At 37.7% G+C, this 26500-nt stretch overlaps 1 protein-coding gene and 1 long non-coding RNA gene across 9 annotated transcripts in view; one reads left to right on the forward strand and one right to left on the reverse strand.

Moving 5' to 3' along the window:
• Window positions 1–26237, forward strand: part of RhoGEF3 (Rho guanine nucleotide exchange factor 3) — a 31918-nt gene extending 5681 nt beyond the window's left edge. Inside the window, exons 5-15 of one of the 8 annotated variants that reach the window (XM_064683301.1) lie at window positions 4752–6592; window positions 6719–7256; window positions 7316–8233; window positions 8757–9290; window positions 9909–10070; window positions 17529–17598; window positions 21375–22191; window positions 22852–23392; window positions 23455–23617; window positions 23981–24087; window positions 24164–26237. In XM_064683301.1, the coding sequence (XP_064539371.1) occupies window positions 4752–6592; window positions 6719–7256; window positions 7316–8233; window positions 8757–9290; window positions 9909–10070; window positions 17529–17598; window positions 21375–22191; window positions 22852–23392; window positions 23455–23617; window positions 23981–24087; window positions 24164–25292 (6820 nt within the window). In that variant the 3' untranslated portion in view covers window positions 25293–26237. Of the gene's footprint in view, window positions 1–4751; window positions 6593–6718; window positions 7257–7315; window positions 8234–8756; window positions 9291–9386; window positions 9867–9908; window positions 10071–10868; window positions 10996–11291; window positions 11621–17528; window positions 17599–20029; window positions 20318–21374; window positions 22192–22851; window positions 23393–23454; window positions 23618–23980; window positions 24088–24163 lie in introns of those variants that run through there. The other 7 variants (XM_064683302.1, XM_064683303.1, XM_064683309.1 and 4 more) reach the window with 7 other exon arrangements.
• On the reverse strand, window positions 14446–16146 carry LOC135429110 (uncharacterized). The gene is made up of 2 exons (XR_010436371.1): window positions 15228–16146; window positions 14446–15160 (listed from the first exon to the last, which is right to left on the reverse strand). It is a non-coding gene; the product is annotated as an uncharacterized LOC135429110 (long non-coding RNA).
• Window positions 26238–26500: the final 263 nt, after the last annotated feature.

Consider the following 26500-nt stretch of genomic DNA (forward strand, 5'->3'; position numbering starts at 1 on the left):
AATCAATTATATTTGGGTCACAAAATGCATCCCCAACGAATTCAATGAAAAAAAAATAATTGTAGGGAATTAAAATAAAAATAATCAAAGGAGTGAAGGCCAGTCATTGCGGAAAATTAGAAATTAGTAATGAAATAATATTATAAAATAATTTTAACATGGTAGATGTTCACGTATTAAATTGATTCGGCTTTTTGTGTAAAGGTTTGCACTGTGTTCGGAAAAAAAATTATTTATATTTAGTAATGCATAATAATAAATAAGTAAAAAAATAAATTATTTAGGCTTCACATAGGGTAACATTTGATCTCTTAAAGTACTGATTAAAAGTAGGCTCAACCAAAATATGTGCAATGAATATAAACATGCATAATTTCTTTGCAAAATGCTAGCATTTTTGGTGTTTGATATTTTCATTAAAACCGTACCGGAAACTTCCTGCGGCTTGCGTTTATAATATAAATTTGATAATCAATAATTTGGGGAAAACATTTTTCCTGCGCACAAAGCAGCCACACAAAAACATATTTGGTATGTATTTGTATTAATGTCATTCAATTTGTTGTGTTCTATTTGCATTTTGCCAAAAACTCTCAATCTCTCACATACATTTAAATGTACATTCAACATGAAATCGTACATTTACACAACAAATCAAAAAAGAATTGAGTATGTTAACACCTTAGTTGAATTTTAATAACTACGAAGTCGGTGGAAACAATAAAGATATCGGGGTCTTTGTTTTAATTATAATTAATATACAATAACTATTGATGTTGCTATTGTTGTTGTTGCCGTTTATAGCAAGCATATCAAAACGATAAAATTGTAATGAAATAATAAGCTTAATAAGAAGATGATATATTTCCAAGCCTAAACAATGCTAATCAAGAAACTGCCCATAGACTAAATAAAGCTAGCTTACAACCTTGAGCCTTAAAGTGCGCAACTTTGCTCAAACTAGTGAAAAATTGGCTAACTAAGTATAGGATTGCAAGGTATACCATAAACATTTTAATAAAGCGGTAAAACTTGTTTTCTATGACCGCCACTTAATTTGCTCTTGGTCATTGGCTTTAGAGTATTGGCGGCGTGTTTCGTTAAGCCTGTTGCAACTGCAGTTGCTGCAGCAGCAAACTTACCACTACGCTGCTCAAGGGGACAGGGGAAGCAGAGACAGGAGTACGAAAGCTAGTAAAATGACTCGGCCCAAACTTGAAAGTGCAAGTTTAAATTTGCAGACAAGTGCCATCGATTTACCCATACCCACCACTAAATATCCCCTGCCACAAGCCACGAGACAGATAAGTGAAACCAGTTTTATAGGTTGCATTATTATGAGTCGTTTTTGTTTATACATTTGAGGTTTGAGCATGTGTATGGATAATGCATTTTAAAATGGAATGGAAATGGAATAAAGCCCAAGATTGCGAACCAAACATTGTTAGAAATGCAGCAATGCTTAGAGTTATATAGCATCAAAAGGTCATACCCATTAAAACATGTAAAAGTTTTGTGCAAATGTATGTTACAGGCAGAAAAATGCTGTCGGTAAGAGAAGTCTCCAGCTAATCTTGATTTGGGAATGCTATAGAAGAACGGTAAAATAATAATATTGTTCTGCATATACCCTTTTAATCCAATATCAGTGGGTATAGAGTATAAAAACTTGTCCCAAAACATGATTGAATGTGTACACGGTATTTCCTGTTTATTACGTGGAATTTTCACTTTCGTATAGTTTGGCAAACTTCAATTTACTAAGTCATCTATACATTTGTGAATTGACTAAGTGAGTTACGTATTAGTCAGTAAACAACAGATAATTTATTAACTAACCACTCAATAATTAATCCTTTTTTATATTTACCCACATAATTATTAACTTTGCACTGAAACCAAAGGGCAATGACATCGAACTGTCCATTATTGGTTGTACTCCATTATTTTTCAATAATAATAATGACTCTATTCACACGTAGTATGCCTGCTTTCCATGCATTTAAGCAAAAGTATATTATGCCAGACAAATAGCTGCATTACATTATTCCCAAACGGCGGAGAGTTAAGTTGTTCGAAATTACCGTTGAGTGGCTAAGTATGAGCCCAGAGTAATAAAAGTTGTACATTTTATGCGAATAAGGTTGATATCCTCGAAAGGGGTATTATATTTTTGTCATTTTTTGGTTTATTATAAAATCTTGAGCAAACTCGGCATTTATTAGATTCATTTTTCTCCTTATAAGCAAAATCTGATCAACATTGGACCACAATATCTTATAGGAGCGATCAATTTTTAATAAAAAACCTTTTTGGTTTTTTAAGATAACTAACAAACTAACCGACATTTACCAATTTTACTATACTGCCAAATCTTATCAAGATCGGTACAGTTCTATAGGAAGAATAGGTCGCAATAATATTCTGTTTTCCTAGATATTTTCACGAAACCCATCATTTACGAGCTTTCTTTTTTTAACATATCTGCCGTAAAGCACAAGGGTATTAAGTCTTCGGTGACAGCCACCACATGACAAATGTCAAGTGTAGATGCTGGAGAGGGGTACATGAAAATGATAGATTGAATTTTATGCTTGTGTGTTTCGTTCTACATAAATTGCTTGTTTTGATGCCCATCCGTATTCATCAGGCTGCCATATTTTGGGTTACATTAGACAGGGCTTATTTACACACTCGTATGTATATTAGTACGCATGTAACTTAACAAGTTTATTTTTTCTGCCTATAAATATAAGCACTACAGTGGGGCCATTTTGCCAAATCCTGTAGAGCCCCATAGCGTCACACAGATGTTAAAATCAGCGCCTATAGAGTTCAGAGCATTCATATAGAACGTGTTTGATCTCAGATATGTTCAGATATGTTTATACTCTGAACCCATGATTATGGTTAAAAAGTGTATACTATTTTTATGCGAATGTATGTAACAGGCAGAAGGAAGCATCTTCGACCCCATAAAGTGAATATCATCAAATCAAATAAATATATCAGATGAAACTACCCACCAATTTATGCCACATTTTTAATATTGTCGGCTTTTTGTGGACATACGAATATTCTATCGCACAATAAGATCAGCTGCTGCAAATTGCGTGAAGATTGGTGGAGAAACAGAGAAGTTATTAAAGAGAACTTGTGGTTATATTCATATTGGACACGTGCTTGCGGCATCTAGGACAAATTGCAAAAACTTCTATATATGTACATGTGCACACATACACACAAACTCATAGACACAAATCGAATTGCAATTATTATTAGCTTAGGCAACGGTCGTGTAGCGCGAGGTTCATTTGGGGTTGGTTGAAGATAGTTCAGGGTACCTCCTAATCGGGCACTTCCGACACGTTTACTTAATGTAATATCTTAACTACAATGTGAGAGAGCTAGTTAGGATGTGTAGCAAACACACATTACAATATCTATAAAACTTAGCAATATATATAAATTTAAGAAATAGATTTTCAATTATAGACTTGGACGATTCTTTGCTGCCGTAACTTGAAGTAAGTTATTCATATACATAAATGTCAATCTATTCCCAAATATGTTAGTTAAAGCGTATTTTAGAGAATTTAGGCTTGTTATATACTTTTTGATATAAGACGACATATGGTAAAGCATCAACTCCATAAATGGAAACTAGACGCTTAAAGAATTTTTATCACGGCTAAAGGCCAACTCGAACACACTCTTAGCAAAACAATTAAGACAAGTGGGTGCTTTAATAGAGAGTGCCTAGCTAAGAAATACCCTGCACCCAAAGTAAATGCATTTGTTTTCTTAATTATTAGGGGGATTGGGCAGGTATTGAAAACTTTAAAACTATTTATTTCTGATAAATTGAAAGCTAGATAAATCTACCCAAAAAGCTTATATTGATTGATTTCGATGAACAGGGAATACCCTTTTTACACATTTTTAATAGTTACAGGGTATGCCGGTACAGCCTTCCAAATATAGGAAAACTAGTTACGTCACGTCAAGAGTGCCCACTATACCATATGCTCGAATTTCAATTCTTCAGTGGAAAGTTTCTTAACTAACTCAAACTACTTTTTATAGTGTCCCGTGGGTGTTATATATTTATGTATATGAAGAAAACACGTTTTCAATGTAAGCTTCATTTATTAAATGATAAAGTTGAGCAACTGCAATCGTCACCTATGCAATTAGGCCCTCGTAAGCATTGTTCACAATGGTATAAAATATTTGGAGCAAAACTATGTCGAATATTTATCTTTATGTCACCTACACAGCTATATTTAATTATTGTCAAGTGCTGACCATTATTGCTTAAAAATACCTCGGTGCTGAAACATATTAAGTTTAAGTTGGCCACTGCTTGTGAGTTTTTATGTTGCTAGTCTCCAATATTCCGTTGGAAAAATTGATTAGTATAAAATTATTAATGTGAACAGTAAGACACTTAAATGCTACTAAAGAATGTGCTAGTACACTATTAATGAATGAATCTAAATATTTATGCAAACTCAAGCATATTATAAAATTACGCAAATTGCATCATTATACTATGCTACCCCTTGGGTTAATTAACCCAAGTAAACGTTTAGCGAATAGGTATTACTAACGCTTTCAAATAAAGGACCCAATTCGTGTAAATAAGGTACTGATTGATTGAACTTAATTAGTTCATCCATCTTACTTTAATAGAAGTGAACATGTTTTTGTGCTTTTTGGAGTATTAATCACACTTTCCTAACTTTCAGTGATCCGCCTACAGTGACTACTGAAATAGTAGCAACATGCCAGGACATCACCTGTCTCGACTCGAGTGAGGCATTTTCTGACGATAGTCACCTGACGCGTGATTCGGTAACGCGTGAATCGCAAAACGACGAGCTGTCATCATCGACGCACGACAAGATCGATCTTAGTACCTTACCACTTCCCGCTCTACCAACCAAACGAAGACGCACACGCTTACGCGCTAGTCCCTCAAAGAATCATCACCAACAGCAGCCGCGCTTGGAAAACAGCCAATATGAAGATGCGGCGGCAGAAAAAACGTCACACCGAAATAAAAAACCACAAAGGTACTCAGTCCAGGAAACGATAAACATTGAGCAACTGAACGTACCGCATGATAACGCAAAACTGCAACAAAATCAGCAGCAGCAGCAACACCTCTCCGCATTCCAGCAATACGTTGCCAAGCGACGTGAAAGTCTTGAAGCATCGACGCGTAATTTTAACGAGAAACTGGAGGCGCGTAGAATGCTCTGCCACATGGGTGGTAATGGCGGCTCAAGTGGTTCGCCCGCTGCAGCAGCAACGGATGCTGGAGTGCCTACATATATATTTGGTGAGAACTTCTATGGTATATCTGGTGGTACGCAAAAGCCCTATTCACAAGCCAGCAATAAAGAGGAAATCTTTCTTAACAAGTCTGGCTGGGTGCAAGTGAGCAAAAAGCTAAATACGAACAGTGATAACAAAGGCCGACGCGTGAATAACAGTCATCATAATGGAGAAGCTACTGAAATGGATAAGGCACATGGCCGTAAAGCTATACGCGTAATACAAATTGGTCAAGCACACCGGCAAGAGCAAAACCGGCAAACATTTCCACACAATTCGGCAAGCCGGTGTGATCGGGAACCCAAATTCGTGGGTTCCAAGGTGGAGGAGTTAATTCAGCGCAACGAAGCACGATTAGGTGGGATATCCTCAAGAGATTCAGCTTTGCGTCCGGGCTATCGAATTGTGGATCCCCAATTGGCGAGCATACTTAATGAGCGTCCCGGCTTTCTGCCTGTTACCGATCTGGATTCACCGCCACCCATAACCCCTATTCTTTCGCCACCGCCCGCTTTTCAGGATAACAGCAGCAAAAGCAATCGCACAAATCGACATCAGGAGCGACGCAAGATTAACCTCCAGTCATATGTACCTACTCAGCAATTACGGGTACTTCAGACCCCGATTCAAATGCAACAGCAGCCGGGACATGGCTCCGGCAGCGGTACTAGCAGTGGAAAGGGCATGGTCTTTTCGCGCAGCTTCGAGTATGACATGCGGCGACCCACACCCGCAAACAGATACGTGGACACATTTTCGCGCAGCTTTGATGACAACCTGTCGGAACGACCCGTAGTCATGCCATCTTTGGCAGTGCAGCGCGAACGCTCCCTCAACTTTAGTACATTAACTGGTAATTCGCCGAATTACTTAACAAAGCGAGAAGGCGGCGGCGGCGGCGGTGGTGGCCGATCGCTGCGCAGCCGAGAAAACTCTCCAAAATACCTTCAGCCGCAAACCACCGCCTATCTTAATGCGTCTGTGAAGGAAGCACCACCGGCGTACAGCGTAGCTAGCAACAATATGGCAAAGTATTCGCCGCGCTCCCGACATGACCGCGCCTTTGAACGCTCTAAGAGCCACAATGTAATGGGACGTTCGCGGAAGTCACAATTCAGCTGCATCAGTGGCAACAGTGGCTCAGGCTCAGGTGGCCCCCCGCCTATCGCCCAGGGAATGTCGCGTTTTCGGAGCCTGGATATGACCATCAATAATCGTCTTAATTCTTGCGATAGCGGTGCCCGATCAGGTAAGTTTAAATAGGGTGCCTCGCTCCTTAGAGTTTCAGTCAAACCCCTTATTAGCTGATGAAAACCTACAAACAATTTCATAAAATCAGTTTAAATATTAATAAAAACTTTTAATAAGCATCTAGAAAATATTGCTTTCACAGATCTTTCGAACGACGAGCTCGATATCGAAGAGGGCAGCTCTACGGAATTCCTTTCAACTAACTATCAGCTGCCTAATGTGGCCACGGGAAGCGCTAGTGTCTCACCATTTAAGACTCAGCGTCAGCGATCTCTTACACCTGACCGAAACGACTCGCACAGCTCTTCAAGCAGTTTGCGAAAACAGCGTTCTCTCACGCCGGACTCACGCTCTCTGACTCCAGAAGAAAGGCGAAAAAAGGGCTCCCAGATATCCCTGATTGGCTCACGGCAGAACTCTAGCTCCCGCAGCAATACGTTAGAGCGACGACAGCGTCACGACGATAAGACTCCGCCAACTATTTCACGCAGCTCTTCTAGTTCAAGCTACAGCGGCGGCGAATCGCATGATCTATTGAACGGCAGTCCTAACACTGCTAGTAGTGCTGCTGGTGGTGCATCTTGTGCGACCAATTATCGTCGTTCGATGGGACGCACTCCAGCCAAACAGGTAGAGCAGGAACATCTCATTCGACGCTCCAGGTAAGAGCAGGCGTTTCTCATATATGTATGCAAATGTTATAAAGTATTGTGCATCACAGTAGATCCCTTCAACTTAGCGAGCGGTCCCCGAATCGCACGCAAAAATCTATAGTATGTGTGAGTGGTGGGGTTTCCCCACTGCAAAAGCAGCAGGCAACGGCTCATTATCAGCAAGCGAATACCGGCATCTTTCCAAACTCCCTACGTGCCACAGTATCCGCCAACAAATTATTGCCCAGTTCAAAGGGAGCAACGGGCAACTCGACAGCTCGACAGCGTCAAGTCGACTTGGACAAGGCACGTTCCTTTGATTTTGACTACAACAATTACAATCGAAGTGGTGCCACCAGCAATGCCACACGTTCCGCCCATACCAGTGGTGGTGGTGGTGGTGGTGGTGGTGACAGCGGCAATAATCCGAATTTACGCTCGGATTGTGATAAGAGCCGGTCTTTTGATGAGGACTACCGCGCAGCACTGCACAACAACAACGGCATAAGTAGCTCTGGCATTCATTTTTTTAAATCAGGCAGTGAACCAAATGCTGTTGTATCATCGTCCACTCGGTTGCGCCATTCTAACTCTCCAGTCGGTGGAGCGGCCCATGATCGCACGCCGACACGTTCACCACAATCTTCAGGCTCATCGTCCAACAACATCCAACTAACATCGCAATGCACGAGCAGCCCCCCCGCTAATAGCGGGTATGGTATGCGCCTATGTGACCATGAACTATCTTACGATATGCTGAGAAAGTCACCGATCATGAATTTCCGACGTGGGGACAGCGAATACGAGATCCCCATGCAGTTGCGTAATCGCGAAACTATCAACTCCGGCGGCAACAGTGAACTTAACTTTATGAGCAACGAAACGCATATTTACGAGCACCCAACGACTGTGCTTAATCCGCAGCGTTCTGGCTCACGTGAAGAGCATTTGTACAGGGCGACAGGTGCGACGCCGCGCAGCAGCAGGTACTAAAGCGACTGACTTGAAGATTAATCAATTAATCCCGATAACAATATTGGCCACATCTTTCTCTGTAACCTATATTTAAAGCGCACCAAGGTTTTAACTAAAAGTCGCCTCAATCAAAACAAATTTATAAAGCTAAGCTTAAGCGACTAACTTGACCAAAACATATTCCCAGGGTATGCTTTAATATGTTGTAAAAAGACTGCTTACATATGTACACTAAACCAGTGGCAATTAACTCATTGTACTCCCTTTTGCTAATACTTTGACTAACACGAATGGTTAATGGATAAAGTAATGCAGATTACAATTAATTTAAGCAAAGCATATGCCAAATCTTAAAACAAAATGAAAATACCAAACAAACAAATATTTAATTTATAATTAAATATAAATGCCAAATTATAGTCATGCTAAAAATATGGAGCAGAATTAATTATAAGAAACTGTACAAATCGGATCGTATATTGGTTTTGCCCTTAGCCACCTTTAAGTTTCTCGTTATACATACATATTTTGCAGTCCTGAACCGCAAACCGCGAGAACAGCCACCAACAAGAAATGCAGAAAAAGTCTAACATATTGCGATTATTGGCCACGCTGTAGTGCTTGCAGTAGCACAAGCTCTAGTAACTTGCAGGATTTTGCCTCTTTGGGTCAGAGCGCAATCAGAGGACAAGATGCTTTGCCCGTTGTTACTCAAGATATGCAACAGCCACATATCTCCAAAGTGGCCTTAAAAGGGAATCTCATTAAATTCGACATAAGTGAAACAGCAACAAGAATATCTCCTAGCCAGGCCGGTATACCGCAGTGGATGTTCCTGTGCAGCGGTGGCATTAATAGAAAACCTGAAAGGGGAGAAGCCAATCCTCATGACTTCAAAACGACCAGTAGAGATCGTCGACAGCCAACTGCTGTTATTCGACCTCGTGTCGTACCCCTGACTGCCAGTTCACTTGTACTTTTAGGAGGAAATTGCGATCTTGTTACCGGAACACAAACTTCTGATGCCAAAGAGCAGTCCAGACATGTGCCTACGGAATCTCTACAAAGGTAAGGCCATACGAAACTATTTATATTGATGGTTTAAATATCTATATATAAAATTTTTTGTACTGACTTACTTACTGATTTGTGATCAACGCACAGCCTAAACCGTAGAAGCCAACAAGCTGAAATGTTTACTCTGGTTGCCTTATGTGAAATTATTTCACCAGAAATCATGAAGTTTTTTTGTTTATCATCCGATGGCCCTCAAACTCATATTTAAAAAATTGCCCTCCTTGGCAGAAATGCCATAGAGTGCACAGATTTGGTGGCTTAATTATAGGTTCAAACTTATTTCCAAGGATCTTTACTTTTCACAAAATCAAAAACATTTGGATTGGCAGTTTGGGTCAAAGTTTTGGAGGAAGTTTCAAGATTCGTCCTTATACTTATACTTATACTTAAGAACATGTATCATAAAATTAGTGTTGGAATCGAAGAATGAAACTGTAAAAGGGTACTTTATATTTAGTGCGCAGAGGACAGCCCTTCATTCCGATATTATTTTGCGAACAAATCACTTTAAATTACATGCTCAAAATCATTTATTTGGGCCTGGCAGCGCCTAGTAATACCAGCTATAATATGAAATAATTTAAATCAATTTCTTACTTTGCTTTTTAGCACCATGAAAAATAACTTAGAAAATGCAAACCAGAGCGAGCTGTCAAATCAAGAGCAACAATTGATGATGAACCGTAATAAACGGAAACGGCCACGATGCAATTCACTTCCGGTCAGAATATCAGCCCCACCGAAGCTGCAACCAGTTGAAACTGTTGTAAGGTATGTGTTATATTTTATTAATTGAAATTTAATGTTTGAGGTTCGATCAACCTGTATTTAGCATAGGAGCATTTAATAACCATACAAAATTGTTAAGCACACAAACACAGTTCACACAAACCCAGCGCGTGTACTGTTTAGCCAAGTTCACTGAACCAATGCTCAGCTGCAGTTTAAAATTAAAAAAAAAAACGTATGCTCGCACATTCATACTTTAGGCTATTTACTATTTCTAATCTTTATAGCTCTCACTGGCTCGAGCGTCGCTATAAATAAGCTATGACCTTTTTGTTCGTACATCTGTTGTAGAAATACATACATCCATATGAAACAGAATGTGTTGTGCCTGCGCAGTTTTGACTGAGCTACAACTCAGTGGGTCAGTCTCCTATTTATGGTCTTCAGAATTTATATGTAAAAAATAATTAATTGAAAACTGTATTCTGTATTCTTGACAAGTAACTACTTTATCATGCATGTAGCTGCCATTGGGATAATCGGTAGAAAATTGAATCTAGTATTAAGGCTTACATTTAAACAATTTTCAGCGTATTGCTAAACAATCCTTTTACGTAACCAAATGCTTAATTGTCAGGAAAATGGTTTATTGAATTTGAAATTTACAACCTTTCTGGTTTTGGAACCTTTTAACATATCGCATAACACACAGTGGTAAAAGGCTTTTGAATTTTCTGTTAAAACGCGCGTAACCATTATGAGTTTAGCAGTCCCAATTTGAGTATGATTGTTGATTGTTGTTGTTCAAAATGTATCGGATTTCGATAACTTATGGTTTACGTTTGTTGTTGAAATGTAGTCGAATAATAGGCAACGCGTCGGATGAACGTCAACCTAAAAGTAAAATTACATTAAAATTAATGTGAATACGGCAAATAATATGGTGCTTTTGACTTAATATGGATAAGTACGTTTTATTACAAATAACAACACTGAAGATTTGCTGGCCGAATCAGTATTAATTAAACTTATTTAAATGAAGTGCAGTCTCGCCGGTAAACTAAATAAATTAATGTGCCTCATCATATATTTGTGTTTATGTACATATGTATGTACATATTTGTCTGCTTTTTGTTACTTGTGCTTTCGGGTTTTTTACATGCGTGTAACAGACAAACCGTGAAGCGCAATTAAATGAAATTTACACAAACCTTTTGTTGAAAATCAATAATATCAACACACCACATTTTATTAAAAGCTGCTGTAACAACATTAAAAATGTCTACAACAATAAATGTGCCACAGACGGCATCACCCAGAGAATTTCTCGTGTGCATTTTGGGCGTGGAGGACATGAAAAAAACGAGAGCAATAACTAATGCATCTGTCTTAAGCGGTAGCAGTTGTGCAAATGAGTATGTTAGTGTGTCTATCGAAAATGCGCTGGCAACAGTCCAATTAAACCCTAAGAATGCAGAACAAGCATTAGAAGAACGCCAACTGGTGCCCGTTCCCATTAGAAGTGATCTAATCGATTCTGATTCTGATTTCACAGCATCAAAGTGTCCAAATAATAATGCATCATCGCAGATGTAAGTTGGTAGATAAACCTTACAGTTTGAATATAAGTGGATATATTTCAGTATTAACAGCCGAGTCGACATATCCTATGTCTGCATTTTTATTTTTATGTAAACTAGTCCCTCAGTTATTATTTTGAAAAACTGCATAGGTCCGTCTGTTGTTGCAAACAGTACATGTGTTGCAACCAGCCAGATTGGACTACTATATCATATATGTAGCTGTCATCGGTCGGAAATAAGGTTCTTGAAGAAAAACCTTTATTTTTTTAAGTTATCCTGACCACATCCATAATACATATACACTTTCCCAACCTTGCCCCTGTCATCTTTAAAAATTATTTTAAAGCCGATTATATGGAAAATAAAAACTTATTTACCGCAGTTTCACAATTTTTCCTAACTTGCGGTAGACATTTCCTATAGCCTCCTAATCAGGCTGCTTCCGACAAAAGTACTGCCTGCAGCTAAAATTCGGAACTATGCAAAGTTTAATGAGACTAGCTTTAAAGTCTGCATATTGGGTTGAATAGAACCAATCAGACGGACATATCTGTAGTGACTTGGTTGTTGATACTGTTTAAGATGATAGATACATTGTGATACGTTGCACATTTTATGATCAGATGATACTTTCCCAATAGTTTATAAGTTAGATAACTGCTATTGAATATATTAATATTCTGGAAAAACAAAAAATACCCCAAAAATTGTATGTGCTGCTATAAAATTCACAGTGAGCAACAGCAAAAAACATTATCTCCATCTACGAAGAAATATTTTTTAATTGAAAACCATATTCGGTTCTAACAAGAAGCCCTGAATCGTCCTCGTTTCTTTGCGGTACACCTGCTTTTTGTTATACCTGTTGATGTTGTTAGTTGCATGCCCAAAAAAAAAACGTAAATCGTAGACACTGACAAATTCAGATACTTAAATAATTTAAATTATACGTTTGTACGTATAAATATTATGTAATTAATCAGTTTTTAATGCGATTTTTTTTGCTTATGGAAAAAATATTACCATTCCGCGTACAAAGAAATCTAAAAAGAAAACACCTCTGAAAACTCGAATTCAGAATGCTACAACCAGACATTTTATTTCATCATATACGTTATGTTTTATATTTTCGTCAGTCTACGTAAGTTGATTGTTTTGACAGCTCATGTTAAAAAATTACGCGTACAATTTCTGTAGAATGTGTTACCTGCAATACACAATATGATATTTTGCGTGAGTTATGAAAACTATTGCGTTATCACCAAATAATTGCTTTTGCTAGGTGTGTGATAAAACTGGTTTCACTTTTATTCTCCAGCTTGGCCTATAGGCAATTTCATCGCAACAGTCACTGAACTCATCGAAAATGGATAAAAAGGGATTAATGGCTTATGCAAATATTTGTAACAGACCATAAAATATATATTCTTGGCCAGCATAAATATTCGAGTCAATCCTAGCCCTGTCTGTCCGTTTGTATGAACGTATCAATCTCAGAACTAAAGATCAAGAGACTTAAAATATTGAACCTAAGGCCTCCTAGTGAGAGCGCAGTACTTTTTTCTGATCACCGACAATATGTTCCGTTGCAAAGCAATTCATAAAGATTCGACGTCGTACATAGCACCATTTGGACAGACAGACGGACATATAAAATACATACACCTTTAGAGGTAAGACCATTATACCCCTCGTACACATTTTCAATGGGTTCAGGGTATAAAATCTCTAATTTTATTGCAGAACAAAGTACCGCAAAAAATTTCAACATGATCTGTAAAGTAACACAGAAGTTATTAAGGAAAACCTTTGGTTACAACATTGCTAGCGTAAAGTGAGAGAATTTCTGCATACATGTGCACACATGCATACACACAATTGCAATTGCGATTGTATTGTATGCTGTCCTGTGTGTGTGTATGCTGCTATTTAACATACTTTTGTTTAATTCGTTTATAATAATACTAATATTTTCTTTTACACATTAATTATGTAAAAGTGTTAGTGAAAGAAGATTCAGGGTATCCCCTAGTCAGACACTCCCGACAAGACCACTCTCATTGGTTTGTTTTGTGTATGTAATTCGAGTAAATCATAGTTATAACAACGGCAAGTTCAACGCGCTGATTAGTTTTTCATAATTTTCTTGTTTGTATATATATTTCACGGAAATGAATTTATTTGCAACTGAAGAAAGAAAGAAAGGGGAGAAAATTAACACAAGATATCATCCAAGCAATTTCTTTGTCTTTTGATGTTTTCATGTGTTCCAAGTGCGTTGCGTGCCCTGGCCCTCTGCATGGTTTGCTGTTTGAGGGATTGCATGCACAAATTTTTAAATTATGAATTCGTGAATTGCTTTACCGAAATGTTCACCATTATCATTGTGGTGTGTATTATCTTTGTGTTCTCATATGTTACAGATTCTTGCTATGGCTATGACCAAAATTTACCACCTCGATTCCACCGACTCGGAAACAACCAAATGCGTAATACTGCGCTTCCGCAATTCTGCAAAAGTCAACGAAAACGTTATATAATTTTTTTTGTTACCATCCGATCGGCTTTAAACTTGATAATTTTTTAGATTTTTAACCTGGATAAATATGTGTCAGTGATTGTAGGGGCAGCAGTTCAACTTTTCGTACGCCCGCTTGAAGAGTATTTTTAAAACAATACAGAAAATTTTCATGAATACGTGCTTAAACGATTTGGCAAAATCTATCATTGCCAAAAAATGTGTGGAAAACTGATGTTCTAGTTTGCCTTTCTTTTAACATCTACAAACCAAATGAGCACAATAGTGCATTAGTCAAGAGTAGTCAGTAATCCAGTTCCCAGCCCAAACATATATAACAACTTTATTTAATACATACATAAATACAGAGAGCTCATTAAATTTGTATAAAATTTCATCTTAAAATTCTGATGGGCGCGGACGGACATTTACGGCCCCCTCCCCATTACCCCCAAAATTAAAAACAAAAATTCATGAAGATCGGAAAACAAACAGGAGTTATTCAACAATTAATTTCCATCTCTGTAACGAGGGGGGAAGAAGCCGCTCTGTTGCTACGTGTGTTCCACAGTTTGCCGCAGATTTGTTTGTGCGTTGTGCATAAATGCTTCTTTAAGTATATACATAAGCAGTATTTGGCTATAATTTATGATTTGAAAAATTCAAAGCTGGGTGCTGAAAACAAAAATATTATAATCACTCAGGGATACTGAGGATTTTAAGTGACTCGAAAATTTTAGCTGACAATAGTGTTTTTTCTATAGCTAAATTGAAGAGATCTCGGGCTCTTTGTATTGGAAACTATTCCTAAGTTGTGTATCTCAAAAGGTTAGGGTGTATCTCTGAAAAAGCGGTCTTTTTTTCAGGAGCTCGTAGAACAGGTGGCATTAAGCTAGAGGCACCAATGTATTTGATTATTATTATTAAAGTCCCCAAAATACGCCGGAAATTGTTTCTCGGCGCTTGATTCTACTTTATGTCGTCTCTTACGTTACACATTTCGTGAAAAAAATTGCATTTTCCTCAGAAAACTGAAATGAAATAAATAGCGAAAATAAATATTTTAAAGAGTAGAGCAAATGGTGGGTAAGACATTACATTTTTCTCTGGTTGAACGTCCTTCAAAGCATTAACAAAACCAGCCAAATGAGGACAGATAAACTGAAACTTCCAGTTCTCCTTTGGGCAAAAAACCATAGGTATTGCTGCCACACGCATTTTTAAGGTAGCTGGCCAAGAGAAAACATAAATACCTAACTCTACGGCAACAGACACCACCACAAACTGGTTTTGTAGCATGCCAGCACCGGCAGATGTTTCGTTACTTAACAAAAACTGCGTTAAGTTTCCGTTTGTGATCCTTTTTGAGTTTTTCCTGTCTGCAGTTGGTTGAAATTTCGAGTGAGTGCCGCAGCTGCGTTTCCTTAGGTAGTACCTAAAACAATCTCGCAACAGCTGTTTCCGTAAGGCTTTCTATTCAGACATATCTGGCAAACAAGTGTTCTCATTAAAAGAATTGGTTATATACTTTTAAGAAGTTATATTTGAAAGGACATTAAAGCCAACATTTTAAATCATTTAACTAAACATGTTGCATGGTAGACTTCAGTTTATCGTTCATAAACTATAATTTAAAAACGCTAAAAACACTCAATTCACATCCGTATGCATTGCAGGTGAGAATGTACGAGAGGCTAGTGGCTTGTATACTCTATTGATCAACAATTTAATCTCAAAAACCTTTAAAAAAAACTCACTCAAATCACACCCTCCGCAGAGTCCTGCTTTCAAAGTGCGGGCAAGAGCTCAACTGAAAATTCTACAAAGCAGGAGGGTTGTTTTTGGGATTGTTACTGCGTCGGCTGGAATTCTTTGTTGATCAGTCTGCTTATGTACAACATCGTAAGCACTATTCGCTTCTCGGTACGGAGTACGGAGTGTATCAACTAAATATGTTCAATACAAATTTGCGTTTAAAAACTCGAAATTTTATTAAATACTTTTGGCCTTTTAAACTTTGAATGCATATAAACTTGCAACCATCAAATTTTTACGTTCAAAACTGTGTTAATAAAGTAAATATGAAAGCCCAAGAAAACGCGCACAAAACGGACATAAAAATGGAAATTATAGAACCGAAAACATTTTCCCTGCAAACTGCATTTACCAATCGGTTGATGAGCGGAAAGTGCAGACGTTTTAATACGCGTATTTTAAATAGGTAAACAAACTATCGGGAATTATAAAAAGTATATAACGGAAATGAAACCGAAACAAACCAGCAAAAAGTATTATCTACACTTACATTATGAAAATAGCACAATTATGTAGTAAAGGGACATTTAAAAAGCACTGCTGGATAATAATCCTGCATCCTGAATGGAGAAATGATTCATATACTCATTTTCATATTTAATTCGTTGTAAATTTGTAAATTCGCGTATATCATACGCTATCGTATTTTTTGCTTTTGGAATAGCAGCCCCATTCAAAATTTAAAGTACAGCCTTGCTCTCTGATATATACGTGTGTATATTCGGATGCTATAATTACTGTGGGACCGAGAGAAGAATCACAGCTGCCGTTCGACATGTATGCTTGTGTGTATTTTTATATACATCCGTTACATACGGATACAACAAGGCGTTCAAATGTTTCCTACGACATCTGTGTCGACTGTGTCCTAGTCGGTTACTCTCGCCTAAATGATTCTTATTTTTATGCTTATACTAATACTGCTAGCATTCATTTGCTAGGAACACATTTGTAGTTTCGAAATTAAAGCGAAGAAAATCGAAATAAAGGAAAACCCGCAAAGCAAAGTATACTTGTGTTATCATCTGTTCTATGTGCTGGCGCGTTCTTTACATTTCTAATACTTATAAATATGCTAATCCAGTTGTTTCCGCAATTCATCTTCCTGGAATTTTAAGTGATTGATTAAAATGAGCATAGGCATGTAGGTTTTTTCTAAATGCTCTTTGCATTGAAATTTCAATCCTAACTGCTAAGCTGACCGCTTCAAACACACTCGGTTTTTCTTTTCGTCATTTATCCAAAACACAGACTACCTGTAATGACAACACCTTTCTATGTCGCATTTTCTAACACAAACTCTATTTGTTAGACTTGATATCTGAGCAACTTAACAGGAGTATAGTAACAGGCGTTTGTTCTGTTGTTTCAACTTTAAAGGTCCTGAAATGTTGTGAACTTACAAATTTGTATAGCAAATTAATCACATAATTTCAGGTAGTCTTCTGGGATTATGCTATTGACATCGATATGCAAAATTAGCTTGATAGAAGTAAGCAACTAGCTAGCGTATTAATTGCTCACAGATATTGTTATTCGTTAAGATAATTTATGAATTTCACTAATGAATTATTATTTGTACAGATTGCCAAAAAGTGGAAAGGATAATGTCAGCATAATTGGTATACGCTGTAGCGGAAACGGCGAGTGTTTGGTAAGTATTTAGCATACATATTGTCTCGTTAAATATAACTAAAGCCCTTTTTAATATGTTCGCCTATTCACCTTATTTTTAAAGAAAACTAGCTCACACGGTTCATAGACTTACTTAAACTGAAAGGCTTTGAGTGGAAAAAGATTAATCCAAGTTATTAATTGGTTATTTATTACCCAAATACAAAAGGAACATAAATTCCATCACACAATATTAATTTCAGCAACCATATAAAAAGCTGCATTTGTTGTTTGACCTTATTGTTTCTACGTTTATCATATACTTTCTATAGGTCCTTTTTTTTTTTTTAAATATGCATTGTATAGTCTCAATTTAATTAGTTAACCATAGTGAACGAGTGTCGCATATTGAGTGGCAATGAAGTCGTTTAAGGCCAGCTGTGCTGTTAATCTAATGGTGCTAATATGCGGCTGCTGTACTATAATCCACTCCGACAATAACATATCCATTCATGTTTGTTTTCTAATGCCAAACGCAGACCAAGCTTATTTGCCGCTGTACTGCAAATTTAAATAAAACGAATTTCTACCAAGTGCTCCACTCCTCGATTCTCATGAATTCAAATAGTCTCTGCAGCTTTCATGCTTAGCTGTGTGAAGTGCTTTTTTTCTCCCTTTTTTTATTAGATGTATATTTATTTGTATATACATATATATACGCATGTATGTATGCATGCATGTGCATATGTCTGTTTGTACATGTGTATGTAAATATGTTTGTGCATGTGTATGTATGTATGTGTGAATGTATGCTGGCATTTATGTGTGTGTGCGTATGTGTGTATGCAGATATTCGTGTGTGTGTGTGTGTGTGTGTATATATATATATGTACATATACATATATGTGTATGTCTGTATGTACATACATATGTATGTATTTATAGATGTACATATGTATGTATGTATGCATGTTTGCACATATACAAACAAACAAGCATACACATATGCAAAAATGCATACAAACATACATGCATGTATATATATGTATGTATGTATGTGTGCGTGCTTGTATGTAGCCATCCGGACATGTATTCATACATGTACGCATGCATGCCTATTTACATTTATACAAAACAAGCATGCATAAACGTATGTACAAACAGGCATACATATATATGCAAACTTAAAAATTCTTCAAAAAATCTTTGAATCGCATTTCTACAGAGGAAGCTTGATTAGCTTGATATAGAGATTACGTTTTTATTTTACAGGTAGCTCGGCAACAATTTCCAGTTATATGTATCAATATGAATACTTTTTGACCAGATTCCAAAAGTATATATTGTACATCTGTCGAGGAAGCGATATCAAAAGCAAGGGCAGAATACTACTGTTTATCTTGCTTATAGTTTCAAGTATTTACTGTTTCTAATTACTTTTAAAATGTTGTGCATGTATGCAATTATGTCAGGTACGAGCTGTATTAGATCCGGTTGAGATATAAAATGTTTATTTTTAAAACCATCCTACTATTGGTAGCTCAAATGTGTACAACAGACAATAAACCAATTCTACCCCAACTGGTATATACATAGGTTCATGATCAGCCATAGGCCGAGTCGATCAAGTGTGTATAGGTCGATGTCTGTATGAATATGTCGATCTTCTACACTTTGAAATTGTTGTAAAAGTTCTCATTGTTGCCGGAAAACGGTTGTATGAAAGTTTTTGTTTATCTGATCGGCTTCAAAATCCCTTTCAAAGACCTTTGTGAAACTTAATTCAAGACGTGCACCACACACCGACTAGAATTTGAGTAACATTTAATTTGTTTGCATTGTTACCCCTGCATACACGGCGGAAAGCGGTCGTATTAATATATTGTTGCTCCTGCATACATATACCCACACATACATTTAAAGGATCGTTAGACATTGTTAAGAGAGCACTGAGAGTAAGTTTCCTATAGTATCCATTATTGAGAAAAATATTGACTCAGAGGTCAAAATTAATCAAGCAAAACAAATCTATCGATAAAGCAGTAGCAAGATATGTAAACACGTGATGCCATGACCCAAAGGTAATCAGGCTTGCCTACCTGGAGTCTGAAGGTTGTTATGTGAACGCTATTGACAATAATTGCATGTAGTTGTTGGCTCGTGGTCTTCAATGATATTTCTGTACTAATCTAATAAAGACACTTGACACTTCTGCCTAAAGTTGCGGATACTCGAACCTTTAACTCTGAATGCCTAGTGCAGACAATAACCAATAATGCAACACAATGAGCAACATTCGCAGCGAGCCCCACCTTCTTGCCCATTGCTTATCAAAGCGACACCCTCACAATCATCACACACTATCCACAACAAAAAGGGCACTAACACAAACACGCATAAGCACTTGCCGTTGAAATCAACAACGACATTGTGGCCGCCGCCGTAGCGTCGCATTTGCAATTCTCGCAGTCAGTTTATATTTATCGCGTCCACCATTGACACCTGCGAGCGGCAGCGACTTTTGCAAGTGTGTGTCTAATCACATTCTGATAAAGAGTGTCGTGAGCGCCATGAAGAAGCTGATAATACCCACACTTATGGATACCTATGGTTTAATTAAGTTTTGGGAATTTGATGACGCCATCCCGGATAGACCCTCGCTGTCCGGCAGCAGCAATACGCGAAGTAAATTTTGCCTTCCACAAAGTGATTCAATGCACAGTGAACGACGCTACAAGAGGCGCGCCCGACTGCTAAAGGTAACATCTCTGACTAAAATTATAATCAATTAGACGTCAGGTTATTCAATTTTTCTATTTGTTTCTCAAATTTCTACAAATATTGAAGTAATTCTGATTAGGTGTGTTGTTTTGTGCTTATGAAATGGAAATTCTAATTATTGCACACAAAATTTTTCCAAAAACCAACCTAGTTTTGTTGTACATTTAATTATCAATTTTATGAACAAAAATATTCGACAAAATCGAATCCGCGATAACAAATTAATGCTTACCCACCCGCTTGAAATACAAAGGACAAACAATAAACAAAAAACTATTTGACCTTAACTGTGTCAGTTCTGCTAATGTTTGCTTTCTTTTAACCATGAATTTAACGGTGGGCATTTTTACGTAACTAATTGTATATACAGATAATAGTTGTTGTATTCACTTTGTAACATACAGCACTCGATCGCTTAAAATTCTTGGATTAATCACATACCACACCTTTGCACTTTATAATAGTCAGTTAGTAATTTAGTAGTAATTATTATCATATCGTGAACCCATAGAAAATGAATAAAAAGGGTACAATGGTTTTGTTTTAACGCATGCGTTGGTATGTAGACTCTCGTATAGTACGCACCTGTTGCCACAAAATTGGAAAAGTTTATTTTCAAATGTAAATTCTTTGGCTTCGGTATTTAAACATGTTTGAATGCCAACCATTTTTATGAAGATTGGACAATAAACAGTGGAGTCAATCACGAAAGAACTTCCCATATTTTGGGAATAAAAGAAGTAGCGCAGTTGCAACAAGCGACGCGTGTGTATGAATGTGTAGATGGAAGCTAAAATACGTGTGGGGGCCGTTCGGGGTGGGGTTCAGAGAATCTCCTAGTCGGCCACTTGCAGCTAAAGCAACGTTACCTGTTATTGTAACAAATAAAATTTGACATGATAATATACTTGTGGTTTCATGTAACAGAGAACCGACTGAGGGCAGATGTGGGCCCTATGTGAACAATAAAAATTAGTAGCCGGAAATACATTGATCCTAAATCAGTTTTATCCTCTAATATATTTCTCTTTTCAGTCCCAACAGATGCGTGCCATTTCGAGTCCAGCGCTTACAGGCTCCGTAATATCGCCAAAGTACCTCCAGGATGAATTTGCGGAAGCTCGTGAGCTAACAAAGGATGCGGCTGCTACAACTGAAGCCAGTTTCGACTGCGGTATAGTTGAAGGGAACCAGACTAGTCTGGGCGTCTTACAGAAATTTAAACGCACATTGCATAACTTGAATAATAGAAATCAATTGCAAATTACGCCCTTGCACACAGGGGCAGTCGTTAACGCGGACACAAAGCCAATGCCTATAAATCCGATGGTCTCCATTACAGTACCTGCGCCAGTTGTAGACAATAAGATTGACCCAACAGACAACTGTGGCGTAGATACAAGCTCCGCCAAATACCGCTTTGGTCCGTTAATTTGGCGCTCATCAAAGGAACGTCGTAAGACAAAATTTAATCGCCGCGACAAGTGCAATTCTGGTGACTCCGGTATCCAAATCGAATTAGAATTGGATGAACAGTATATGCGCACACTGGCGAGCGGGCAGCCACGAGCAGCCAGTGCCCTGACAAACCCGTCAAGTGCCATGGACCGAAAGGCACGTACCATACGCCGTTGTCACTCTGCCAAAGCAAGCACCATAATGGAGCAAGCCGCTGTACAACCCCCGGTCAACAATCAGCTTAATAAAGGCAGCATTTGCAACATAGAACGCGAAGCCCCCGAGTCTTTACCTACGCGCTCCCTCAGTCAACCCAGTGGCTTAGAAATATATGGGAAATGCAGAACCGATATTGAGGACAGCGATAGTGACAGCATCGCGTCACATGAGGAAGGTACGTTTCTTTATATAAAACAGTTTGTCCTGACTAATTGACTGACCGATTGATTGGTTATCAACACACAGCGCTAACCTTAAGCAAGTACATATGTTGAAGGTTTGTAGTGGACTATCCGATTGGCTTCTAATGCATTATCAAAGATCTATGTGAACATTAACTTAAGATTTGTTTCACATTTTTGCAATATCCACCCCTCTTGTATGAAATGCGCGAGTCAAAGGATGCTTGAAATCTTCAAACTCTCACCATGGGACTAAACTGGGTTTAACTTGATAGACTTCAGACTCATTTACAAATATCCATTTAAAATATTACTTAAGAGTGCAACTAATATCCATTTTAAATATGACTTAAGGGTGCAACATACTACGGCAGATTAACTCAATCAGAAGAAAATAGCTTTTAAATATTTGAGGACTTGTTTCAAGTTCCATTTAACAAAACGGGCTTTTAAAACGGGCTTTCAAATATTGAATACCTAAAGTAAATTAAGACGCATACAGTCCACCGTAAATACATATATGATCATCAATTCAACCATCTAGCTGTCATGGTCAATCAGTCAATTTGTCTGACTTACTTGGAGTGTACGCAATTGCCTAGGAATTACCGTTGAGACATGAGTTTTTTAACGCATATCACCTTACCCTACAGCAAACAACTTCTGTCCCATTTATGCGGAAGTGCTCTACAACTTCACCGCGGCTGGTCCGCAAGAGCTGGGTCTGGAGCGGGGTACTTTAATCGAGATATTGCGGAAGGAAGTAGGCCCTTGGTGGTTTGGACGTATTAAAAAGGAGGATGTTAGTCTTGTAGAAGAAATTCATGATCCTGAAATTGGCTGGTTTCCCAAAGAATTTGTGCGCATAATTCATAGTTGTGAAATAAATGCTTTGCTGAATGTGCAAAAGACGATGAAAGATGATGTATCTGTTCCTGCAGCCGTTGCAGACATCCAAATCCCAGTGCCCGTTAGTGAACTAAACACCGGCGATAACAGTGCCAATGCCATGACTTTGGATCAGAGTAACATCACAACCATAGTCATTGAATCACCCTCATCAACTGTCCTCACGCTACCACCGCGCATTAATGAGCAACAGGACAGTTACGATATAATACGGTACGGTGCTGTGCGTGAGCTCCTCGAAACTGAAATTAATTACGTAAAGCTTCTGGCTTCGATTTGCGATGGGTAAGTAAATAATGCAATCGTCAAGAACTACGACAAAAAACAATTCATCTTCATTATTTTAGGTATTTGCCTGCCATGAGCAAACGCATCGATATATTTTCTCCCAACAGCATACGACTTATATTTTCCAATATAACAGCCATTTACAAGTTTCAGCGAAAGTTTTTGGAAGCGCTGCGCAACGGCATTGAACAGAACCAAGTATCTAAGGTATTTCTAAAAATGGTGAGTCTATTACCTATATTTATACGCGCCACTGATTATTATGCACAGCTAGATTTATGAATTTGTTTGTTCCGAAAATGTGTGACATATACATATACTCCATATTACGGTTACTGAAAAATAGCTTTCATATAATCAAAAGATTACAGTATACTTTAGCAAGCTTTTCAACGTTTTTATATGTAATGTGGCTTACAAATGGCTAAAAATTAAAAAAATTGTTACTGGCAAATAGTTTTTAGTAAGCACTTCAAAAGCTTCATGGTTTCCGTAAGCATATTCATTAAAAACCCTGAACGCCTACAAAAGATTTGAATTTGTGTCTAATAATACTTTATATATATACTTAATTTTCATGTATAGCATAAAGGATTCCTCTGCTACTCTACATACTGTAATGCTTATCCACGTGCACTTATCGAACTCGAATCCTACGAACGCATCAAAGACGCACGCACCATTTTAGAGAAGTATGTTTTTATAATTTTCAGTTCTTGTTTATTTGACACTTAACCTGTTATTCATTTTTTAACTATTTCTTAAAAGCTGCCGTGAATCCGAGAACTTGGCTGAACTACCCCTATCTGCGCATCTCCTGGCGCCAGTGCAACGCATTTGCCGTTATCCACTGCATCTTAACGAACTTATTAAGACTGCTTTTAGCAGTAACCTCGCTGAAGATACAAATGAGGTTGCTGTCCAAACGGATATCTTAGACTATGAACAGATCGATCTATCTCAGTGTGATGTTCCTGATACGCACGACACCGTTAATTTGGCGCTGAAAAAGATGCGCGGCATCACAGAGGCTGTAAACGAGGGAAAACGCCACAGTGAGACCATTGCACGGCATCAGTCAAGCTTTCAAAACTTTAAAGGACCACCGCTACACCTGCACAGTACACGTTTTTTCATTCAAGTAGACGCCACGCGCCAAAAGCAGAACCTGTGGAATAGCAGCTGCACACTGTTCCTTTTCGATAACCAACTGATTTACTGCAAACGAGATATTATCAAGCGCAGCCAGTTCATCTACAAGGGACGAATCTTTTTGGATCGTTGTCGCATCGTTAACGTACGGGATGGAAAAATGTTTGGTCATACAATTAAAAATTCACTACGAATCTACTGCGAATCGCGGGACAAGTGGTACGACTTTAGCTTCCGCTCGGCTAACCGTAAACATCGCTTTCTTAATACGCTTGCCTTAGAGCGACAGTTTGGGGGCAAGGCACTATACGTGTCCGAGATGACTGGGTTTGAGTACAACTATGAGGAACGCCCGGGTTACTATTCTGACCAATCGGAATACGAGTTGCCAGAATGCGAGCCTGCACAGGGCAACACGTCGGCAAGTGGCGACAGTTCAGTACCCGAATCACCGGCTAAGTCACCCTACCGATCTTGCGATACTTTGCCCAAAAAATCCCAGTCGCGCGACGCTATTGCCAGTACTAGTAATGGCTCTGGACATATGTCAACTGGGTCGCTAGGCCGTCGGCGTCTAGGAAACTGGTTCCGGAAGCCAAAGAGTTCCAACTGTACGCCTAGTCAGTCACCTACGCACAAACCGAACTTCGATGCAGATTTAACGTTAACGGCCGCACGTGTTGCTGCAATTGAAATGGTTAGAGCCTCTGCCGCGCAACAAGAGGCAGACAGCTCGTTTGCTTAGTTATCCTATTATTTCATAATTATTTATCATTTTGAAGAATACAAATCACAACATTCAATAATTGAAAAGCAACCTATTTGCTATAAAAGAATGTTGATAAAAATACTGACACAGAAGTGTATATTTTAACAATAAAATATTTTAGGTTAGTTCCTATTTTTATTTGAATGTCTTAAATCGCCTGATGCCTAATTTTTTCTATACTGAATTAATGTTTAGAATGAAATGGTCAGTTTTCTGTATAAAATGTACAAAATAATAAATGTTTGTTTTTAATTGCTTTCTCTTTTTATTAAACGAATCAAGTATAATTTTACTATCTGGGTAATATTGATACACTCGCAAAACATTTAATTAATATTCTGTCCTGCTTAACGTGCATGTGCGCAAAATTAAGAACACAGCTACAAAAAACCCTTTCTATACTGAACAAAATAATAACCATATGTATATTATCAGAATATAAACTATATGTTAAATAGTCACAGGTTATATAAAATCTTGCAGAAATGAGTTAAAAAGTAGTCATATTATTGAGCAAATGAATTGTTACTTGTAATTTTTATTCAAAAAAAAAATAAAAATAATAATTAAAAAGAGAACTGTTAAAATGAAAATTGTGCAAGCCAAAAAATATTTCAAAACCTACGAGCGAATTTAATTTTCTTAAGAAAAACGTATATACCAAAATAAGTTCAAATATAAGATAACATTGAGTTGAACGTTTTAAAAGCAATTTACTATTTAATAGATTTTGTATAAACAAACAAATGAACAAAAAAAAAACATAATTCCTTACAATGTTAATTCTGGACCATCCCATCAAGTGTATTTGGCTAACAGATAATTAAGCGATGTTTTTTAATCCAGGCTCGAATCAACTTAATAATAGGCAAACATCGGGGATGGAATTAGAAGTAAAATAAAGTAATAATTTAAACGAAACTCTATAATTTAAATAATGTTTTGTCTAGTTAGCAGATTTAGTCTCGGAGCCCGCAGCAGACTGCACTGATTGGGGTTGTTGCTGGTGAATAAGCTGCTGTGGCTTTGGTGGTCGTTGTGGTTGACGGCTGGAAAGAATCTGCGGGACTTCCTGCATGTTAAGTATATTGTTAACACGGTCAATGCTCAATGGCTCTTTACTTTTGAAGGCATTTTTTAACGCCTGGCATCCTCGGTAGCTGTATGCATGGTGGCTCTTGTAG

The sequence above is a fragment of the Drosophila montana genome, unplaced genomic scaffold (genome assembly GCF_035044405.1).
Source record: "Drosophila montana isolate Dmon_TW-CO22-7 unplaced genomic scaffold, ASM3504440v1 contig_2592_1, whole genome shotgun sequence".
In the NCBI taxonomy this organism is placed as follows: domain Eukaryota; kingdom Metazoa; phylum Arthropoda; class Insecta; order Diptera; family Drosophilidae; genus Drosophila; species Drosophila montana.